The sequence below is a fragment of the Dipodomys ordii genome, unplaced genomic scaffold (assembly GCF_000151885.1).
Source record: "Dipodomys ordii isolate 6190 unplaced genomic scaffold, Dord_2.0 Scaffold14, whole genome shotgun sequence".
Taxonomy (NCBI): domain Eukaryota; kingdom Metazoa; phylum Chordata; class Mammalia; order Rodentia; family Heteromyidae; genus Dipodomys; species Dipodomys ordii.
In genome coordinates, this window is record NW_012267230.1 from 1,215,600 (window position 1) to 1,238,908 (window position 23,309).

Below are 23,309 nucleotides of genomic sequence, written 5' to 3' on the forward strand. Positions count from 1 at the left end.
CATTTCCGTGTGTGGACCCTGGGGAGAAATGTGTACCTTGTTACCGTGTGGAAATTTCCCTGCCTGTGGCTCGAGTGATGGTGTGCCAGCCTTTAGCAAGAAAGCCAAGGAAGAGTGTGAAGCCATGAGTTCAAGCCTTAATACTAGTGCACATGTGCACACACACACACACACAAATCTTGGAAATAGAATTTCTGGGTGTAAGATAATAGATATTTATAAAGCTTTTGATAAATATATCCGAGTTACCATTTCAAAGACATGTACCAAATTATATCATCAACAAATGAGGGTACCCTTCCCAATGGCATATATGAGCATTCTAGCTGAGGAGGCCGAGATTTGAGGATGGTGGTTTAAAGCCAGTCTGGGCAGGAAAGTTTGTGAGATGCTTATCTCCAATAAACTACTTAAAAAATAAATTAAAGCCAGAAGTGGATCATTGTTTTTCACCTATTGTTAATACTAGAGCCAACATGGTCTCTTGAATTGTTTTTTCTTTTTGTGCTTTTTTCCCCCTCTCTCTCAAAGCTAGTGCTTGACCATTTTAGCTACACAGCTCCACTTCTGGCTGTTTGGTGGTTAATTGGAGATAAATGTCTTTAATTCTTGCCTGGGCTGGCTTTGAACTATGATCCTCAGATCTCATCCTTTTTTTTGTTTTTGTTGTTGGTCGTGGACCTGAACTCTGGGCCTGGGCGCTGTCCCTCAGCTCTTCAGCTCAAGGCTAGCGCTCTGCCACTTGAGCCACAGCTCCACTTCCTGCTTTTTCTGCTTATGTGGTGCTGAGGAATCGAACCCAGAGTCTCATGCATGCAAGGCAAGCACTCTACCACTAAGCCACCTTCCCAGCCCAGATCTCATCCTCTTGAGAAGCTAGGATTACAGGCATGAGCCACTGATGCCTGGTTCTTTAATTGTTTTTAATGTCCATTTCTTTTTGACTGCCAGTGAACCTTTTTTCTACATGTTTATTTCTTTCTTGAATTTCCTGTTCATGTCTTTTCTTTGGAGAAAACAAATATTCATCCTTTTCACACACACACACACACACACACACACACACACACATATATATATATACACACACACATATATATGAAATATACATCTACACACATATATGAATGATTCATTCTATGTTTGTTTTATGAACTTCTTCAGGCCACTATAAGAAAATGTCTCACACTGGATAAGTTAGAACAGAATTTGTTTTCTTGTGTGCTGGAAATTAGGACCTGGGTACTGTTGCTTAGGTTTGTCACTCAAGGTCGGCCCTCTACCACTTGAGCCACAGCTTCATTTACAGCTTTTGGTGGTTAATTAGAGAAGGGAGTTTCACAGACTTTACTGCTTCAGCTGACTTTTAACTAAGATCCTTGGATCTCAGTCTCCTGAAGAGGAGGGATTACAGGCATTAGTCATGGTGCCCAGCTAGAGCAGAAATGTCTCTTGGTTCTGGAATCTGGACATCCACTTTTAAGGCACAGGTGGATTCTGAACATAGGATGAGAGTTTCTCATACATGACATTTCTCATCTATGCTATTTCCTTGTAGTATTCCCACATTCTTGTGAGTCTTCATGACTTCCAAAGGCCCCTTTGTGTGTGTGTGTGTGTGTGTGTGTGTGTGTGTGTGTGTGTGTATGCCTGTCCTGGTGCTTGAACTCAGGGCCTAGGTGCTAGTTCCTGAGCTTTTTGCTTAAGGCCAGTGTTGTACTACTTAACCCTCAGCGCCACACAGAGAGATACTAGCAAATGCTAGCACTAATGTCTGAGCTACTTCCTCCCACGTACAGGTCTGGGATGCACCTGCGCACTGGAGAGAGTACCACATCGTTGCCCTGGGGCGAACTGCGCTGGCTCTCAACGAGAGTGAGCTGGAGCAGCTGGACCTGAGCTCCATAGATACGGTGGCCTCCCTGGGCCAGCAGACCGAGTGGACACCAGGGCAGGTGGGTGGATGTCCCTGGGGCATGGCGTCCTCTTTCTCTCTTAGTCTGTCCTTGAGATCTGTAATATTGCTCATAGCTGCTCACATCTCATTAGTGCTGCCACCTTTGAGTCTGATTCTCAGGACTGATTTTTCTTCTAGTTCAGTCACTTGTTTTTGTTGCGAAGCATTGTAATTTCGACTAACTTTCACATTGCTGAGTGCTTGGACTTAGTTAAATTCCTTCAATTGGTCTTTGTTCTGGTCTACTTTCAACTATTTTCAAGCTCAAAAAGAAAAAGGAAGAAAGGAAGAAAGAAAAGGAAGGAAGGAAGGAAGGAGGGAGGGAGGGAGAGAGGAAGAAAAGGAAAAGAAAAAAAGAGACACTGTATGAAAGGAAATATTTGAGCTCTTTTTTGAGCTCTTTCTGTCCCTCAACTCTTCAGCTCAAGGCTAGCACTCTACCACTTGAGCCACAGCGCCACTTCTGGCTTTTTTCTTTTTGCTTATGTGGTGCTGAGGAATCGAACCTAGGGCCTCAGGCATGCAAGGCAAGCACTCTACCACTGAGCCACCTTCCCAGCCCCCTGTCCTGGGCTTGAATGCAGCCTGGGTGCTGTCCTTGTTCAAAGCTAGTGTTCTACTGCTTGAGCCACATCTCCACTTCTGGCTTTTTTCGGGGTTAGTTGAAAATAACAATCTTGTGGACTTTCCTTCCTGGGTTGGCTTTGAGCCATGATCCTCAGATCTCCTGAGAAGTTAGGGTACAGGTGTGAGCCATTAGCACCTGGCTGCCTGCTCACTTTTTTTGGGGGGGGTCCAGTTGTGGGGCCTGAACTCTGGGCCTGGGCACTGTCCCTCAGCTCTTCAGCTCAAGGCTAGCGCTCTACCACTTGAGCCACAGCGCCACTTCCGGCTTTTTTCTTTTTGCTTATGTGGTGCTGAGGAATCGAACTCAGGGCCTCAGGCATGCAAGGCAAGCGCTCTACCACTGAGCCACCTTCCCAGCCCCCCTTCTCACTTTTTATACTAGGTTTCAGTATGACACCGCATGCATGTATATATTGTACTTAGAACAAGTTTACCCCACTCCCTGCCTCTTTTTCTCTCCTCCCTTCCCTCTTGTTGATCCCTCCCCTCCTGCCCACTTTCCTGTCTGTACTTGCCCATTGGTTGTCTACAATTTCACTTCTTACTAGTGTAAATTAGGACTTGGAACACAAGTACAGTCTAATTTCTGAATTTTCTCTGTATAATTTCCTTCTCTCTAGCTCTTTGCCTCACAAATGATGGTCCTCTGGCCTCTGAATTTAGACCTCTCTCTCATAATTATTTATAGAAAAATGTCGTTGGGCATTTCTCTGAGTCTGCTTTTACGGAAAGATGTTCTCCACCTCCACCCCCCAACACCCTTTGGTTGTGGGGCTTGAGCTAGCGACCTGGGCACTGTCCCTGAGCTCTTTTGCTAGTGCTCTACCACTTAAGTCATAGCGCCACTTCTGTTTTTCTGGTGGTTAATTGGAGCTAAGAGTCTCATGGACTTCCCTGCCTGGGCTGGCTTTGAACTGCAATGCTCAAATCTCAGCCTCCTGGAGAAGCTAGGATTATAGGCATGAGCCACCAGTGCCCAGCTGGAAAGACAACATTTTAAAGGGTTTGATTTTATTTCTTGGGGTGCTACTGGTGATATTTATGCTGATTTAGAGTAGAGCCCGAACACAGAAATTGTATCTATAAAAGATGACTAGCACATATTTTTCGTTAAAAATATATGGTTAGACATGCATGTTTTATCATGTAATAAATATTTATTGAATATATTAATGCGTAAGCATGCTGATCTTAGAGGGTCAGTGGAACTCTCGTCGATTGGGAAGTGTTGGGGTGGGCGGTGAGGAAGAATGCTTTACTATGTTTGTGTGTGGTGAAATTTTGCTTTTGGATCTCGTGTCTTCCTTTGCCTGGACCCCGGGTTTGTCCTGGTCTCTCTCTCCCTCTGTGACCTGGGATGAGACTCTTGGCAGTAAGCAAGGACATTTTTAGGGTTCACCTCCTGTTTTGTCCTTTCAAGGTTAGTACAGGATGCATCCTGTGGTCCAGTATTCGATACAGTTACTTCATGTGTTTTGTTCAGTTTTTTAGTTGTTTAAGGGGGCTATAACCCATGATGGTGGCTATTAATTAATTAATGGCCACAATCCAATGGCCATTAATTCTTCATGGGCTAGGGAAGTTCCCCCTGAATTCTAGCTGCTTTTATTGGGAGAGATGTGTGTTGTGTTTAGTCCATTTTCTTTTTCTTTTTTTTTTTTTTTACCATTCTTGGCACTTGAACTCAGGACCATTGCATCATCCCCAAACATTTTTTTGTTGTTGTTGTTGGTCGTGGGGCTTGAACTCTGGTCTTGGGCACTGTCCCCTCAGCTCTTCAGCTCAAGGTGAGCGCTCTACCACTTGAGCCATAGCACCACTTCCGGAGATAAGAGTCTCACGGACTTTCCTGCCCAGGCTAGCTTTGAACCGTGATCCTCAGATCTCAGCCTCCTGAGTAGCTAGGATTACAGTTATGAGCCACTGGCACCCAGCTTCCTCGAACTTCTTTTGCTGAAGTCCAGTGCTCTACCACTTAAGCCACATCTCTACTTCTGGACTTTTTGCTGGTGAATTGGAAGTAAGCGTCTCATGGACTTTCCTGCCTGGGCTGGCTTTGAACAGTGATCCTCAGATCTCAGCCTTCTGAGTAGCTAGGATTATAGCTAGGATTACACTAACTCTGGGCCCTGAGGTCACTTTTGGTACTAGGCTTCTATATATATTTTCTTCATCCTTTTTTTTTACTTAATTACTGAATTTTGAGGTACTGGAATTTGAACTTAGGGCCTTGTACTTGCTACACATTTGATCTATGGCTGAGCAAGTCAACATTTCAGTTAATGAGTACAATGCATTTTTTGAATTTCTGATGGAGTCTTTTTTTGCATTGTAAAAATTAATAAGTAGTTGTACAAAGAAGCTTCAATTCCCTAAGCTGGGTTATGTGTGCAATACCTCTAGACCAGTATCACCCCTTCCATTGTTCCCCACCATCTCTTCCAACCTCACCCATCCCCTCAAGTTACTGTTTCCATTTTCAAGTGATAGTGGCATGAGTCACTGGTACCAAGCTGGGTTACTTTCTTACAAGATGAGAGAATTAAACGCAGCACACAGATGTTCCTGCACTCAGACACACTGTATAATCTCGTGGTTCTGTGACTCTGAAACTAGTTTTGACTAGTTTGCAAAGTACTGCATCATACTTCTGGTGTATATATTAAAACGATTCCATTTGCAGTCTCGAAGAAACAGGAAAAAAAAAACCCCACATCCAACTTGCAAACTAGAGAATCGCTTTCCCTTTTGCACCCATTTTAATTTCCAAGGGATGGCAGTGAGATTTATCAATATGTTGGAGAGGATATGAAAACCTAACATTTGCATATATCATTTGCAGTCAGCTTCTCAACTTCAGCTCCCAATCAAACCTTTAAATGCAGGATTTCAGATTAATAGTCAGACCTGGAGGAACTATATTAACAAATAGTTCAGCTTAAAAACCAATATAAGGGTGTGTGTGTGGGGGGAAACTATTCCAGAATCTCGAGAGATGAACAGAGAGATTGAAATCTTTCAGCTACTCATTTTTCAGTGGTTAATATTGCCTAAAAGCGTTGGTATTAATTGTCTGGGAATCATTACGTATACACTGGTGCAGCCATTCCGGGAGCTACGTTTTGACTTATCACTTTGCAGTCTGAGTAGTTCATTTGCTGGGTTCTAATGGCAAGAACAATTTAATACCCCATCTTCAAAGTTATTTGATTTGAGTTGTAATTCTGCACTTTCGTTTTTAGATGGGCATGCCTTCTAATATGGGAAACACAAATTACTATGAGTCCACTAGTGACTGAATAAGACAACTTGAATCTCCATCTTCTCTCCGTAGCCAGTCTTGCTCACTGGCTGAGTACAGGCTCGGAGGTCCCACAGTTCGGTTTTCTTTTCTTGTTCAGTTGTGGGGCTTGAACTCTGGGTCTGGGTGCTGTCTCTTAGCTCTTCAGCTCAAGGAGAGCTCTCTACCACTTGAGTCACAGTACCATTTCCGGTTTTCAGGTCCTTAATTGGAGATAAGAATCTCACTTTCCTGCCTGGGCTGGTTTTGAACCATGATCCTCAGATCTCAGCCTCCTGAGTAGCTAGGATTACAGGTGTCAGCACTGGTGCCCAGCCTGGTTTTTTCTTTTCCCTTTCCCTTTCCTTCTCTCCCTTGTCTTCCTTCCTCATCCTTTTCCCTTCCCCTTCTCTCTCTCTCTCTTTCTTTCCTTCCTTCCTTTCCCCCTCCCTGCCTTCCCTCCCTCCCTCTCTCTCTTCTTTTCTTTCTTCCTTCCTTCCTTCTCTTCCTTTCTTTCCCTTCCTCCCTCCCTTCCTCCCTTCCTTCTTTCGTTCTCTTCCTTTCTTTGCCACGTCCAACTTGCAAACTAGAGAATTGCTTTCCCTTTTGAACCCGTTTTAATTTCCAAGGGATGGCAGTGAGATTTATCCCTCCCTCCCTCCCATCTAGCACTCTACTACATCTTCTCTTCTGACTTTTTTGTTTTTTGCTGGTTAATTGTAGATGAGTCTCATGAACATTCCTGCCCAGGGCGGCTTGAAACCACAATCCTCAGATCTCAGCCTCCTGATTGGTTAGGATTACAGGCATGAGCCACCAGTGCCTGGCTCACTGTTTTTCTCACATTGTGACACTGACTTACTTCCTCTCTCCGTGATTCAGTTGCTCATCTGCGAAAGAGGGATGCTATTCATATTTAGCAAATCGAATTGTGATGAGGATTAGATGAGACGGTGTATATAAGGTTGTCCAAATAGTACAGCACCCAGTAAGCATTCAGTACATGTTGACTAGAATTATTTTGGATGTACATTCCTATTCAATGGCATCTGAGTCAAAGCTGAAAATACCCCAGAGAATCTCTGAGCTTCCAACTGAGCAAGGCAACTTGACCTTGACTGCTATGATCTGCATAAATGTGGGGATTCTTTCTCCCTAAAGACAGTCTAAATTATGAAGGCCTCAAAATGAAGCTGTGGCTGGGTGCCAGTGGTCATGCTTGTGATCCTAGCTAGTCAGGAGGCTGAGCTCTGAAGGAAAAGGTAGGAAAAGTCTGTGAGATACATCTCCAATTAACCAGCGAAAAGCCAGAAGTGGAGCTGTGGCCCAAGTGGTAGAGCTCCAACCTAGTGATAAAGCTTAGGAAGAGAGCATCCTGGCTCTGGGTTCATGCCCTGGTACTGGAAAACACACACACACACACACACACACACACACACACACACACACACACACACACACAGAGTTGTATGGAAAGAGCATGCTTTGTGGCTGCTTCAGGCAGAGCAGCAGGAAATTGTAAGGCCGGGCTAGAAAGTCAAGGAAACAGATGCTTGAAACATCTGGATCCTGACGCAGAACCTGCAAGTCTTAGTGACCTGAGGGCCTAAGAGTTTCTGAAGGCGAGAAGCTAGCACTCATCTCTTATTTTCTTGCTAGGCTCGCTCCATTCTGAAGGCTTTCTTGGAGGATTCCGGCTGTGGTATCCAGGACCTGAAGAGCTTTCATTTAGTCGGGCTTGGCACCATCCTGTGTGCCATGAATAGCACTGAAATTTCACTTATAAAGATCTCAGAATTCAGGTAAGTGAAATACTATCTTTCAGAATGGCCAGTGACCCATCCATCTATCCATTCATCCATCCTCCATCTCCCATCCATCTATAATCCATCCATTTGTCTATCCATCCATTCATTCATCCATATACTATTATCTGTCTGCCCATCATTCATCTATCCATCCATCCATCCATCATCCCTCTACCATCTATCCAGTTATTCATCCATCCATCCATTCATCTACCCATCTACTATCCATCTGTCTGCCCATCATTCATCTATCCATTCATCCATCTATCCATCCATCATCCACGCACCCACCAACCCTTCTACCATTCATCTGTCATCCATCCATTATCCATTCATCCATCCATCATTCATCCATCTGCCCACCCATCTTCCATTCACCCACCTACCCATGTATCATCCACCCATCATCTCTCCATCATACCATTCATCTGTCCCTTCATCCATCCATCCACCAACCTATCTACTATCAATCCATCCACTCACCTAACCATTTACCTATATATCTACCCAACGTCTGTCCATCCATCCATCCATCCATTTTACACCTTCCTATGCTTTGCCTCTTTGAGTAAGATCAGGAGTGGACTGAGCTGGACCCCTTGTGGTACTGAGACTGCCCACCTGCTCATTTGTTTACATCATATGTCTCCTTTAAATTTTTTTTTTGTTGGTTGTGGGGCTTGAACTCTGGGCCTGGGCACTATCCCTGAGCTCTTCAGCTCAAGGTGAGCGCTCTACCATTTGAGCCACAGCACCACTTCCTGTTTTCAGGTCCTTAATTGGCGATAAGAGCATCACAGACCTTCCTGCCTGGGCTGGTTTGGCACCGTGATCCTCAGATCACAGCCTCCTGAGTAGCTAGGATTACAGGCATGAGCCACTGGTGCCCGGCTCCTTTAAAAATTTTAATTGTTATTATAAAGGTGATGTACAGAGGGGTTACAGTTATGTACATCAGGTAATACAATGTCCCCTCTTCCCTTCTCTCTCCCTGAATCAGGGTAGTGGTGGCCAGAATTGGTACCCTGCTCTGCAGCAGCCATGTCTTGGTTGAGTTTAAGAGAAAGGCAGAAGCTGTATTTGGCCACCCTGCTGAATGGACGGGCTCTGTTCTGCAGGAGCTTGGGACAATTGCAGGTACGAGGTGCAGAACATATACTCCCATCTCTTTCCCACACCTAGATCTGGGAGCAGAGTGAACTCAAACACAAAGCTAAGTAACAACACATGGCCGGGTGTCACAGGCACCCATGAGCTACCTTGTGTAGACTGGATTTCATGACTCGAATTTGCAAAGGAAAGTTTCACACTATCACAAGTTTGCATGTGTGTGTGTGTGTGTGTGTGTGTGTGTGTGTGCTGGTTCTGAGGCTTAGACTCAGGGTTTCATGCTCTCCTTTAGCTTTTTTTGTTCAAGGCTAGCATTCTACCACTTGAGCCAAAGCTCTACTTCCAGCTTTTGGGTAGTTAACTGGAGATAAGAGTCTCATGGACTTTTCTGCCTGGGATGGCTTTGAACCACAGTCCTCAGATCTCAGCCTCCTGAGTAACTGGTATTCCAGGTGTGAGCCACTGGTGCTAAAGTTCTGCTTTGTAAACAGGGTCTCCTGGTGGGTCTATACACACTGGTGTAGAATGGGCTTTAACTGGTTTCTAAACTGGTTGATCCACCATGTCAGAGTGTGGGAGTGGAGCCTCTTTCTGGGCATCCGTTTTGCTGTGGGAGCAACGTCAGGTCTGGTGAAGGAACTTGAGTCAGCAGGGTGGGTTTCCAGGCCTTTTGGAGGGGGTGATGCTTGAGCCATGTAGATCTGTGTTTCAGTAACTATGAACTAAGCCTGCGGAGCGGCATGACCTGAATCCTCTGGTTTTCTCCCCAGCTGCTTTGTCTAAGGAAGAGCTCCAAGGTCTCCACAAAGAACTGATGCCGTATTTCCAGCCATCAGCCATACGAAGCCTTCCTGCTGAGCTGTTCCAAGTAGGTGCAGTTCCACACAGGGAAACAAGGCTGACCCACGTGGTCGCACAGGGAGCAGGAGACTGGCATGTGCTCCTGCACTTGGGAAAGGCTTCATGGTCAGGAACTGGGGAGACTTGGGGAGGTTTAAAAATGTTTAAAGGGCTGGGAAGGTGGCTCAGTGGTAGAGTGCATGCCTTGCATACATGAGGCCCTGGGTTTGATTCCTCAGCACCACATGACCAGAAAAAGCCAGAAGTGGCGCTGTGGCTCAAGTGGTAGAGTGTTAGCCTTGAGCTGAAGGGCTGAGGGACAGTGCCCAGGCCCAGAGTTCAGGCCCCATGACTAAAAAAAAATAAATAAAATGTTTAAAACATCTAGGCTCTGGTGGTGGCTCACAACTATAATACTAGCTACTCAGGAGGCTGTGATCTGATGATTTTAGTTCAAAGCCAGTCCAGGCAGGAAAGAAAGTCCATGAGACTCTTTTTTCTTTTTTTGGTGCCGGGATCTTCTTTAGCTCAAAGTTGGTGCTCTACCACTTGAGCCATCGCTTCACTCTGGCCTTTTCTGAGTAGTTTATTGGAGATATAAGTCTGCCTTGGGCTGGTTTTGAATCACAATCCTCAGACCTCAGGCTCCTGAATAGCTAGGATTGTAGACATGAACCACCACCTCCTCCTCCTCCATTATTTTTATTTGACAGTGCTAAAAACAGAGAGGTTACAATTATGTTAATCAGGCAAAGAGTACATTTCCTTTTGACAGGGTCACCCATGAGACTCTTAGCTCCAATTAGCCACCACAAAGTGGAAATGGAGATGTGCCTCAAGTGGTAGAGCACCAGCCTTCAGTAAAAAAGCTAAGGGACAGTGGCCAGGCCCTGAGTTCAAGCCTCAGTATCAGTGTGTGCAACACACACACACACACACACACACAATGTAAAATATTTAATTTGTGAGCTAATTATTTTTATAGCTACCTTCTCTTCATAGCAAGTGGCACTGATTTCCTAGTTACAGTGTTGTGTCAGGCTCATAAACCCGCTTTGGGATAAATGCATTTTAGAGTTAAGTTTCAGGCTAGCTGGGTGCCTGTGGCTCACTCCTGTAATCCTAGCTACTCAGGAGGCTGAGATCTGAGGATTGCAGTTCAAAGCCAGCCTGGGCAGAAAAGTCCCCATCAGAATCTTATCTACAATTAACTACTCAAAAATAGGAAGTGGCACTGTGGTTTAAGTGGTAGAACTAGCCTTGTGCACAAAGACACTCAGGGCCAGTGCTCAGGCCCTGAGTTCAAGCCCTGCAACCAACAAAAAAAAAGGAAAAAGTTTTTGAGAAGACCACTTGTGCATTTTCCCATTTCTGCTGACCACGGCAGACATCACCAATGGATTACTGCACTTCCTTCCCCCCAGGGAGACCTTGTGAGCGGCAAGAAATAACCTGTCAGAGTGCGATCACCATGGCTGTACTTTAAGACTTCTGATTATGGCAAGGCAGAAGTCTCAATTTGGAGCATAACTGTCTGGCTTTGAAAATCCCTCCACACCTTATCTTTTTGTAAGAAGCCTGGGGTTCTGATGTTACATCTAGCTGGAATTCACATGTATTGTTTTCCTTTGTCTTCACCCAAGGCCTGCAAGTTCCATGTTTGGCAATGTCCTTGAATCTTCTTTCCCTGTTTCCATGCTCAGTCCTGTAATCCTAGTTCTCAGAGGCTGAGATCTGACAGAGCCAGCCTGAACAAGAACGTCTGTGAGACTCTGATCTCCAATTAACCACTAAAGAAGCCAGAGTGGTAGAGCCCCAGACTTAAGCTAAAAAGCTCAGAGCACCCAGGCTGGGAGTTCAAGCCCCAGGCCGGGCACCAAAAAAGAGGTGCACAAATGGGTGCGAAGTTGCAGACGGTGGGCAGGGCAGATAACCAGGGCTTGGGAAGCCCAGGAGCCCTTCCCCTGCTGAGCCTGCTGCCCCCTCCGCCCTGCAGGAGCTGTCGCCGGCACAGATCGCCTCCCTGGGCCCGGAGAACGCGGCCGCGGTGACCCGGGCCCAGCGCCGGCGGCTCAGCGCGCCGCAGCTGCAGAGCCTCGAGCGGGCGCTAGATGGAGCCAAGACCCACTCCGGGCCGGACGCGCCCGCCAGCGCCAGCCCGGGCCGCCCCCCGGCCTCCGGGGCTCCTGCAGGTGGGCCGCACCCCTCCCCGGCCCTCCCCGGGCCCATGCTGCAGGGCCCAGGCTAGAAAAATACCAGAGATTTCGGGCGGGGATCTACACCCCCGAAGTCCCCTAGCAGGCTCCCCTTGTGATTCTTAGCTCTCTCCGCCCAGATGGATCGGATCAGAGGCTCTTCTGCACCCCCTCTGCCCACCGCTCATCCATTCCAGTCCGGGCCTGGGCGCAGGGAGGTGGCGGGCGGGACAGGCCCTCCTTGGAGGGACAGAGGGTGATCTCATCTGATCAGACCCCGAACGACCCTTCCCAGGGAGCCTGGGGTCCAGGCCCGTCTAGAAGGGGAGTTGGGGGGGGGGTGGCTGCCATTCCTGCCTTTTTCTCCTTCCTTCCCCCTTCCAGTGTCCACATTCCTCCCCGCCTATCCTTCCCTCTCCTCTTTCTCTCCCCACTTCTCTCAGAAAGGGATCCAAACTGGGAAAGAAGTAAAACTCTCCCTCTTTGCAGATGACACGATCCTGTATGTAAAGAACCCTCTAGATTCCTCTCCTGAGTTACTTCAGCTGATCCAAACTTTGGCAAAGCAGCAGGGTATAAAATCAACCCACAAAAATCAGCAGCTTACGGGGCACCGGTGGCTCATGCCTTTAATCCTAGCTACTCAGGAGGCTGATAGCTGAGGATTGTGGTTCAAAGCCAGCCGGGGCAGGAAAGTCCAGGAGACTCTTATTTCCAGTAAACAACTCAGAGAAAGTGGAAGTGACACTGTGGCTCAAGGGATAGAGTGCTAGCCTTGAGCACAAAGAGGTTCAGGGGCAGTGCCCAGGCCCTGAGTTCAATCCCTAGGGCCAAAAACAAAAACAAAAAAAACCAATAGCTTTTCTGTATGTCAACAATAAGATCGATACTAAAAGTATCAAAAGTAACTCCATTTGTAATAGCTTTAAAAAAATACCTAAGAATTAACCAAAGATGTGAGGGACCTCTATTGTAAAAACTTAAAAAGTCAGAAACAAGAAATGGGAGCAGATCTAAGGAAATGGAAAAACCTTCCACGCTCCTGGGTTAGAAGAATTAACATCGTGAAAATGGCACTGCTGCCCAAAGCTATTTACAAATTCAATGAAATACCCATCAAAAATCTCAACAACATTCTTCAATGAGATTGAGAAAGCAATCTGGAAATTCATAGAGAATAATAAAAGACCCAGAACAGCAAGAAACAATCCTTAGCAGGAAGAACAGTGTTGGAGAAATATCAATACCAAACTTCAAACTCTATTATAGAGCTGTAGTAATAAAACCAGCTTGGCACCAGTTCCTGTCTTCTGTGAGAAACCCTGGCAATGGGGCAGAGGGACAGTACCATCCTGTCCTCCGTGAACTCAGTAGGTGACAGTGAAGCAATATGTTAGAGAAATGAGCCTGGGGACAGAGGGTAGGGGTGTGTCAGGACCCCTTCCCAGATGTGTTAGACTGCACCCCAGTGAGCGAGCAGGAGGAGAAAGGAGAGGAAAGAGAACTTGGGGCATGACGCCTTCCTTCCTGCTATCCTGACCTGACCATCTTGCCATTCACCTTTTGCCACCTCCACCATGCCTCCCACCAGGATTGCTTGCCAATAGGAGCCAAACTTGTTAGTGTGTTATTATCAACTTCACACTGAAATACAATACACACATGGTCTTTTGGAAGTTAAGTACACACCATGGGGGATACATAAGGTCTGAAACGTGAAGTCATGAAATCTTTCTCCCAGACACTCCAGTTACCGCCTTCTAGTGCATCTGAGCAAGCAGATGCAGTATCCTCTCTGCATCTTCACAAAGTTTATTCAGCTGGCTGCCAGGGGTGTGCACCTGTCATCATAGCTATTCAGGAGGCTGAGATCTGAGGATCCCGGTTTGAGGCCAGCCTGGGAAGGAAAGTGTGTGAGCCTCTTATGACTAATTAAGCAGTAAAAAGGCAGAAATGGAGGCATGGCTCAAGCGGTAGGTAGAACACCAGCCTAGAGCAGAAAAGCTGAAGGACAGTGCCCAGGCCCTGAGTTCAAGCCCCAGTACTCACACACACACACACACACACACACACACACACACACACACAGCCTTTTTTCCCCATCTGCACCCTGTATTTTTTTTTTTTTATTTTATCCAGGGATACAGTCTGGAGCTAGATGTCTACACCGGATCTCTGCATTTTCTAGCTTTAGGGTCATACCATACAATGTGTAAGCAGATTCTATCGATGGTACTTCAATTCTATTTTATTTTTAATTAGCTATTTTTTTTGGGTCTGATCGTGAGGCCTGAATTCTGGGCCTGGGCGCTGTCCCTCAGCTCTTCAGCTCAAGGCTAGCACTCTACCACTTGAGCCACAGCACCACTTCCGACTTTTTTCTTATGTGGTGCTGAGGAATTGAACCCAGGGCTTCATGCATGCAAGGCAAGTGCTCTACCACTGAGCCACCTTCCCAGCCCCCTAATTAGCTATTTTTGTGTGTGTGGCCATTACAAACAATAGCACAGCTGACAACCTAGAGAATTTGTATTTGAGTCTCTCTTGGATAAACTCTTCCTAGAGGAATTGCTAACTCTAGGGCGCATGCGCTTGTAATTTGCATAGACATTGTCAAAATCCCTTCAGAGAGGTGGAGACAGTCTTTCCTGGACCAGCAGGGTCAGAAAATGGCCAGAATCCTAGGTGGCCTCCTCCCCTCTCCCCTCCAGCCCTTTGCCAGGTGCTTTTCTAGGCCATACCTGTCAGCCACTCTCCAGCCTTAATACTAGCATCCCTCAGAAACAAAACCCAAGCCAACAAAACAAAAAACAACAACACAGAAAGCAAATGCTGGGCTTCCTCTGGACCAAGTCGGACTCGCCAGGGATCATCCAGATTTTTCGCACTTTAAGTCAAGTGAATGTTATGATTAAGGCTTTTGCAACACACTCCATGCATCCGGGTCCTTTCCCCTTGGGAGACAGGGCTCCCATTTAAAGGAAGTGCAAGTTGACATCGGCAGGCTGGAGGTGTGGTGGGACCTGGGAGCTGAGTGTTTGCCATGGTGTTTGCTTTCAGGAGCCTTCTCATCTTGGTGTCTTCGGCTGGGCTGTTTCCTGCTGCTTCTGATGGCCAGGCCTCTGTGTGAAATGGCCTTAACACTCCACTTTTTGGTGTCTCAAGAAGCTGGCCAAGGTTTTTAGGGACAGTGGGCGCTTCAGATGACGTGGGAGACCCTTATCTGAGCTCAGAAGCTGAACCAGGCAGGAAGATCCTGGGGGCCTTGATATGTAAAAAGCATGTCATGCAAACAATAATTAGAAAAAGACCTTGCACAGGCCCACCTGTCTCTGTAGTAAGGTGCTCTCCAATGCCACATTTTGAACTCTTGCTTTCTGGCTTGAGAGAAGAAGAAAAAGGAGGAGGAGAAGAGGAGGAGGAGGAGGAGGGATGTATGCCGGTAAAGGCAGCTTTCAGCCGGGGCCTGATCTGGTTTTTACCTGGCTTAATTTCACCTCGATGGTGCTCCAGGCTGCACTGGTGTTTTCTTTTCCTCCATCCTTAGCAGAGCTGAAATAAATGAATCTCTCAACAAAAGCCAATATTCCTGCCTGATTACTGGGACTAATTGATGTGATGGTGGGCACCACATTTACTTGGAAATTAAAACATTTAACATGGCTCAACATTAAATCAATTTTTAAATACATTTTCCAGATGCCTTCCATTTCCTCGGGAATCAACTGGATGGATGACTGTGGAGGGATCAGTTAAAATTTCAACATATTCAGGTTTAGGGGGGAAAAGGGGAGAGAGGGTAGGGAACTGCCCTTCTGGTTTTAAGGTGCTTTGAGGCTTAGTGAATGGGTTGAAATTTAAGAAAAAGAAGTATTTTCAGATATGTTGGCTACAGATGGCATCCTGGCCCAGCAAACTCAGTTCCCCTGGCTAATCCTTCTGGAAGGAGGTTACTTCTAGAAAGTTCCAGGATGCCCTCAGGAAATCAGCCAGGTAGAAAACATGGCAGGCAAAAGGATCTCAGGGGACAGTGGTGGATGAACCCCTGGTGTTCGTCAGGTGACAGGTTCACCTCCTGGATCTCCTGCCATCCTCAATCAGCCTCTGTGTGCATGAGCATCTCAGTACTGAGGTTTGAACTCAGGGCCTGGGCATTGTCTCCTAGCATTTTTGCTCAAGGCTGGCACTTGAGCCAGAAGTTCAGTTCTCTTTGGTGATTCATTAGTAATAAAGAGTCTCACAGACTTTCCTGCCTGGGCTGGCTTTGAACCTTTATCTTCAGATCTCAGTCTCCTGAGTAGATAGGCTTACAGCTGTGAACCACCAGTGCCTGACTCAATACAGGTCTCATTTTGTTGATAAAAAGGAAAACTACTCATGGTCTTTCACAGGAAGTGGATGGCTTTTTTTTTTTTTTAACCAGTTCTGGGCCTTGAACCCTGGGCCTGGGTGCTGTCCCTAAGGTCCTTTTACTCAAGGCTAGCACCCTACCATTTGAACTAAAGCACTACTTGAGGCTTTTTCTGTGACTAATTGGAGATAAGAGTCTCATGAGTTTTCCTGCCTGGGCTGGCTTTGAACCATGATCCTCAGATCTCAGCCTCTTGAGTAGCTAGGATTACAGGCGTGAGCCACCGGCATCTGGCTAAATTTATTTTTAAAATAGCTTAGGAAACATTGAAACGAGTTGTAAGCTGGTAGATTATTTCAGCAGCCACCTGGTTATGAAGGACAATTAAGAACCGCAAGTGTGGAGGGTGTGGCCTTGGGTATGTTCCTAGTTTTGTTTGCTTTTCTTTCATCCTAGCAGGAAAGTAGCAGTGGAAGGAGCTAGTGACCCTGCCAGCCATCTGAGAATCAGCCCGCAGTCCTGGGAGCCATTTGAGATTATTCTAGATGAGAGGAATGATTGGGATGTAGGTCAGAAAACCACGGTCAGGCACTTGTGACTGACACCTGTAATCCTACTTTCTCAGGAGGTTGACATCTGAGGATCCTCTTTTAGGGAACCAGCTCAAGCAGAAAAGCCTGTGAGACTCTAGCTCCAAACAACCCAGATGAGAGTGTGAGGCTCTGAGTTCAAGTCCCGGAACACACACACACGTACACACACCCACAGATGTACACATGGGCAAGACACTACAGTTGTGTCGCTAGTAGTGTGAAGCAACTCAGGAGACAATTGTCTTTGTCACCGGTGACCTTCGGTTGTTCCAGATTATCCCAGGCTGGAAAAACTGGGGACAGGAGCCAGCATACAGGGCCCCGAGTCTGAGAGAGGGCAGGAGCTCTGTTTAGTAGGCCTTTGAACCCTGACCTCTTCATCTCTGTGGGGTGCAGCGCCCCTGGAGCAGGGACACCTCTGATAAGTTAGATCAGAGAGATCCTTGAGTCCCAAGGCCTCGGGCGCTGGCGAGAGGCCAGCTTGCTGCACCAAGCAGCTAATTGGTGATCGCCTGAGGCAGGAAACAAATCCAGCTCAGGCCCTGCGGGCGCCCCAGGGGTCCAGGGGTAAAATGCTGAGTCCTTCTCCCGCAAGGGGGGCGGTGGGTCACACGGGGCAGATCCTGACCTACTCACCTTTCAAAGCCAGCCTCCATCCTTCTCCACAGCCTGTCCAGCCCAGGGGCAGGGAGCAAGGTCACCTGAAGGGCAATTCCCTTGTGTGGCTGTGAGCCCTGAGTCTAGTTGGGCAGGACCTGGCTCATCTTGGTTGTTAAGCAGTTTGACTGTCACCCCAGCTAGATCCTTTTCCGCTGAAGCAAAAGGGGACATCTGGGTTCCCTCTGGATGCTGAGCCTGGCTTGATGGGGAGGGAGAGGAGAGGACTGGTCCCCAGGGCGCCAGCCACAGCTTGCTGGCTGTGATGGGTTGTGTGGCCAGAGGCTGTAATTGCTACTGCGCATGGGCGCCTGTGTGGGCGTGTGCGCATGCGTGGGCCCAGGGGCCTGTGTTTAAGGAAGGTACTGGTGGTGAGCTAGAATTGCAAGTTAGTATTAACTACGTTGCATTTCTCTGGCTTTCAAAGTTCTCTGTGCACTCCTGCGTCATGAGGGCCCTGGAGGCGCACTTGGCACATCTCTGCCCGCACAGCCAAAGAGATGCCATGCGCATCTCGCCTGCTGAGCTTGCCTGGGCCCGCTCCACTGGATGATCTCCAGTTCCAGACATTTCCTGCTGATGGCATCACTGCATTCTTCTCTATAGCTGCATACTATTCCAGTGTGTGTGTGTGTGTGTGTGTGTGTGTGTGTGTGTGTGTGTGTGTGTGTGTGTGTGTGTGTGTGTGGTATTTTCTTTTTTGCTTATAGGTAGAATCTAGACCTAGATGATGATGGTGATGATGATGATATAACCTGATTGTAAAATGGGTTGTGCTGGAGAGGTGAATATTATAGAATTATGTTCTCTCCCCCCACCCCGTCTGTCATTCCTACCTCTATATAAATTGCATAATGAAACAAAATAAAAAACTCTTGAAGAAAAATGGGGGGGGGCAGGGAAGCCAAGTGCTAATGGTTCTCGCCTAAAATCCTAGCTACTCTGGAGCCTGAGATCTGAGGATTGGGGTTCTAAACCAGGCCAGGTAGAGGAGCCCAATTATTTCCAATTAACTACAAAAAAAAAAAAAAGCCAGAAGTGGAGCTGTGGTTCAAGTGGTAGATTGCTAGACTTAAGTTGAAAAAACTCCAGGACAATGTCCAGTCCCTGGGTTGAAGCCCAGGACTGGGGGGAGAGGGGGAGGAGTAAGAAAGAGAGAGGGGTTAAGCAAGAGTAATATATAGGAGGGACAAAGGGTGAACAAATGCAGCAGTGGTACTCACTAGACACGATGTTGAAAATGAACTGTACAACTTGTGGGTGTGGATGGGAGAAAATAAATTGGGAGAGAGCTAGGGAAGGGGTGACATTGTCCAAAAAGAAATGAACTCTTTGTAAGGTCCATTCCTGGACTGTGAACAGACCTCACCCAGTACCTGTCTTATCTAGGCAACTGGGACACCTGGAAGAGGTCACATCTGCATCCACTGAGGTCACATCTGAATCTGATGTGGCCACACCTGTCTCCCACCTGGTCCCACCTCTTACCTGGTCCCACTTCCCTTTACCTGGACACACTTTTCCTCGCCCATACCCTATATAAGGCCTAACCAGGTGCCAGACGCTCTCTTTTGCCAGCTGCGTGGAGTGCCAACCTTGCCTGGTCCCAGCAGGTCTACTAAATAAACCTACCCCTTACCTGAATACCATGTGCATGTTGGTGCTGTTCTTACTCGGCTACCTCTTTTTAAAAAACCTAACACTCTTCACCTGACTTTTGTAACTATAACTCTTCTGCATATCACCTTTATAATAACAATAAAATTGAAGAAAAGGAGACATGAAACCAAAAAGGAGCATGTGGCTCATGTCCATAATCAAAACTACTCAGGAGGCTAAGATCTGAGGATCACGGGTCAAAGCCCAGGCAGGAATGTTCATGAGACTCTTATCTATAATTAACCACCAGAAAACTGGAAGTGGAGCTGTGGCTCAAAGTAGCAGAATGCTAGCCTTCAGCCAAAGAGCTCAGGGACAGCACTCTGGCCCTGAGTATAAGCGCTGCAACTGACAAAAAAAGAAAAAAAAATGGAAAGAATATAGCTGGGCACTGGTGGCTGTCACCTGCAATCCTAGCTAATCAGAAGTCTGAAGCCAGCTGGAGCAGGAAAGGCCATGAAACTCTTATTTTAAATTAGCCACCAAAGCTGGAAGTGGAACTGTGGCTCAGGTGGTATAATGCCAGCCTCGAGCAAAACAGCTCAGGGACAGTAGCTAGGCCCTGACTTCAAGCTTCAGGACTGGCACCAAATCAATCAATCATCAAATCAATCAATCAGTCATGAGTAATGCTTAAAGTACATTATATACATGTGTGTAAATATCACAATGAAACCCCTTTGTATATATAATTTATGATAATGAACAAAGAGGAGGTAAAAGGAAAAGAAGAAAGGATGTGTGTTGGTGACCCTTGGCTACCTCCTTTCTGGCCAGCTGGGCAGAGATGGATGAGCTATCTGAAGCAGTATGAATTGGGCTGGGGAATTCTCTCATGGCCCAGAGGCTCTCTGGGACATCTTTGCTTGGAGGAGTTGGGCTACATGAGTCTTCCCATAATCCTGCATACCCCTCAGGATGATATGAGCAAGCCTTTTCCCATGAGGCTTTGCAGTACACCTCAGAAGCCGTTTGGGCTTTGGTCAGGGCAGTGGGAGCAGACACAACCTATTATATCAACAATGCCACTTATTTGTTTAGTTAATGTTTATTTTTGTGTCTTTATGAGGCTTGAACTCAAGGACTCAGCTCTCCCTTGGCTTTTTCACTCAAGGCTGATGCTCCACCACTTGAGCCACAGCTCCACTTCTGATTTGTGCTGGTTAACTGGGAACAAGAGTCTCACAAACTTTCCTGCCTGAGCTGGCTTTGAACTGTGATCCTCAGATCTCAGCCTTCTGAATAGCTAGGATTACATGCATGAGCCACTGGACTAATGCCTGGCTTGCCATCGGCAGTTTTATGAGTGACTGAACTTTGAGAAACAGCCTTTTCTTCATGTGAAGGAATGTGTGGACCAATTTGAACTCCACCCTCATCTAGGAGCTCTGCCCTGTGGAGCCTCAGCCTACCTGAAGACTTCTATGCAGGAAACAAATTCTTGTTATGGAAATCCATTGGAGTTAGTATTTGCTACTGCAACAAATGCTGACTTATACATCGTGTTGTTAACCTGCCCTTCTTCACATTCTATGAACCAGATTGTACGGATTGGAAGAAGATGTCCTTTTTTTCCCCCTCCTGCATTATTGCACTTTCCATCATCCACACAGCACCCTATGGCCATTTGTTAAACTTCTCTGCTGGCCTGGAATTGCGATCCTTCTGATTTCTTCCTCAAGTGTAGTTAGAATTGCAAGCATCATACACCTCGCCTGGCCTTTTGGATCTTAAGTGTCTTCCAAATGCAAGTGTGTTGAGGGCTTGGTCCACAGCTGAGGGTGCTCTTGGGAGCTGGTAGAAAGCATAGGAGATGGGTGAAGTGGAAGGCGGTTAGGTTACTGGGGTTTGCCTTTGGAGCAAATATTGGGACCCTGGCCCCTCAGTCCCTCTCTTTATTTCTCAGCTATCTTGAGGCCAGCAGCCTTGTGATGCAATGTGCTCCCGACTGCCATGTTCTGCATTGCCATAGGCCCAAAGACAACAGAGTCAGGGGACCATGGATGGAAACCTCTGTGAAATAACCTGTCTTCTTTATAAGCTTCTTATCTCAGGTTCTTTGTCACAGTGACGGAAAGATGACCGACCCAGGATTCTAGTTCTCCTAAACATACAGCCAGAGGCTACTTTTTCCTTTCAGTGGAGACTTTCATTTAATTTAAAAGCTGGTTTATGTTTCTCTCTGTGAGTTTTGAATATCGATTCCTGAGAGCCTACAGAGGCTGCTCATTCCTAGGAGAATTTTTATGACTTCTGCTGGTTCACAAAGAGCTCGTATGAAGCATCTGGGGGGAATCACTCAGGCTCATGTACTTTCCACCAGCATCTCCAAATCAACTCTTACTCAACTCCACTCTGCCCAGATGGCCTGATTAAAGCTGTGAGTCTCTGGCTTCCTGCTGGGACGGGGGGGGGGGGACTGAGCACCCAGCAGGAGTTTGGAGAGTAGAAAGGTTGGGCTAGTTCTTATACTGCCTGACCAGGGCCGACAGTGGCTCAGACCCTTCTCAGCAGCCACCAATCACCTCGATAGTTTCTGGTCCTGAGGCTTGACTTAGGCCCTGGGTGCTGTTCCTTAGCTTTTTCACTCATGGTTGACCCTCTTACCACTTGAGCCACACCTCCACTTCTGGCGTTTTGCTATTTGGAAGGTCTGCCCCAGGACGGCCAGGTAGATTCTTCCTCCTCCTGACTGAGTCTCTACCTAGTTCCTGTGTTACCTAGGTAACTGGCACACCTGGAGTCAGGCACCTCCCCCTTCTCTGAGATCACATCCTGGGCCACACCTGGTCTTGCCTTCCATGGGACCCAGGCTATGAAGTCACCTCCTCCCCACACCTGGCTGCACCTTCTCCCTGCCCCTTCCCTACTTAGACTCAGGCAAGACCTTGGCCTATGCGCCTCCACCATGCACACTAAGGCAGCAGTTTGGTAATAATAAAGCTTCTCTTCCTGCCTGAATACTGCGTGGTATTCGCCTCATCAGCTACCTAATTAAACCTACCTGTTTAATATACCTTACACTCGTTAATTGGAGAGAAGAGTTTCATGGACTTTCCTGACTGGGCTGGCTTTGGACCTCACTCCTCAGCTCTCTGTCTCCTGAATAGCTAGGATTATAGGTGTGAGCTGCTGGTGCCTAGCTATTGGATCTGCTTAACTTCTTTGCTGAGGTCACTGAGATGCAGCCTCTTTCTGCGGGTGTGGGCAGGAGCAGGGATTGACCCTGTACTTAATGACTCCACAGTCAATTCTCAGAGGAATCCACGTAGTAGCAGAAATGATCCAGCCAGCTAAGAATCTCCAGTTCCATTGGTCAAGGACAACAGTATCCCAGCAGGATTTCTGTGAATTGCTGCCCCTGAGCTCTTCCTAATTACCCAGTATTTATGAACTCATTGGCTTTATTGTGAATCTTCGCAAACAATCCATTTACAAAAAAGTTCTGGGGAGGGCTGGGAAGTTGGCTCAGTGGTAGAGCGCTTGCCTTGCATGCCTCAGGCCCTGGGTTTGATTCCTCAGCACCATATAAGCAAAAAGAAAAAAGCCAGAAGTGGCGCTGTGGCTCAAGTGGTAGAGCGCTAGTCTTGAGCTGAAGAGCTGAGGGACAGTGCCCAGGCCCAGAGTTCAGGCCCCACAACTGGACCCCCCCAAAAAAAAAGTTCTGGGGAGCAGTTGTGGTCAATGGTCTCTAAGATGGAAGTTCGAATCATTCCTAACTCCTGGTCTAGAAACTTTCTTTTAATCCGCTTAGTACAGTAAATAAAAGGGTAGAATTGCCAGGCACTGATGGCTCACACCTTTAATCCTTGCTACTCAGGAGGCTGATACCTGAGGATCACAGTTCAAAGTCAGCCTAGGCAGGAAAGTCTGTGAGATTTGTGTGAGTGTGTATGTCAGTTGTGGGGCCTGAACTCTGGGCCTGGGCGCTGCCCCTCAGCTTTTCAGCTCAAGGCTAGCATTCTACCACTTGAGCCACAAAGCCACTTCTGGCTTTATGTGCTTATGAGGAGCTGAGGAATCGAACCCAGGGCCTCATGCATGTAAGGCAAGCACTCTACTACTGAGCCACCTTCCCAGCCCCTCTGTGAGATTTTTATCTCCCATCTATCACCAGAAAACCGGAAGGGGTGCTGTGACTCATAGTGGTAGAGTGCTAGACTTGAGGAGCAAAGCTTAGGGATAGAGTCCAGGCCCTGAGTTCAAGTCTTGGTACCAGTAGGCACGCACAA

General features: G+C 47.1%; 1 protein-coding gene across 1 annotated transcript in view; it reads left to right on the forward strand.

Annotated features, from left to right (window-relative positions):
* Otoa (otoancorin) overlaps positions 1–15,002 on the forward strand; it is a 59,602-nt gene extending 44,600 nt beyond the window's left edge. The window contains exons 24-29 of the mRNA XM_013011160.1: positions 1,800–1,955; positions 7,524–7,666; positions 8,673–8,809; positions 9,553–9,650; positions 11,619–11,814; positions 14,878–15,002. Of these exons, the coding sequence (XP_012866614.1) occupies positions 1,800–1,955; positions 7,524–7,666; positions 8,673–8,809; positions 9,553–9,650; positions 11,619–11,814; positions 14,878–15,002 (855 nt within the window). The remainder of the gene's footprint in view (positions 1–1,799; positions 1,956–7,523; positions 7,667–8,672; positions 8,810–9,552; positions 9,651–11,618; positions 11,815–14,877) is intronic.
* The last annotated feature ends 8,307 nt before the right edge of the window (positions 15,003–23,309 follow it).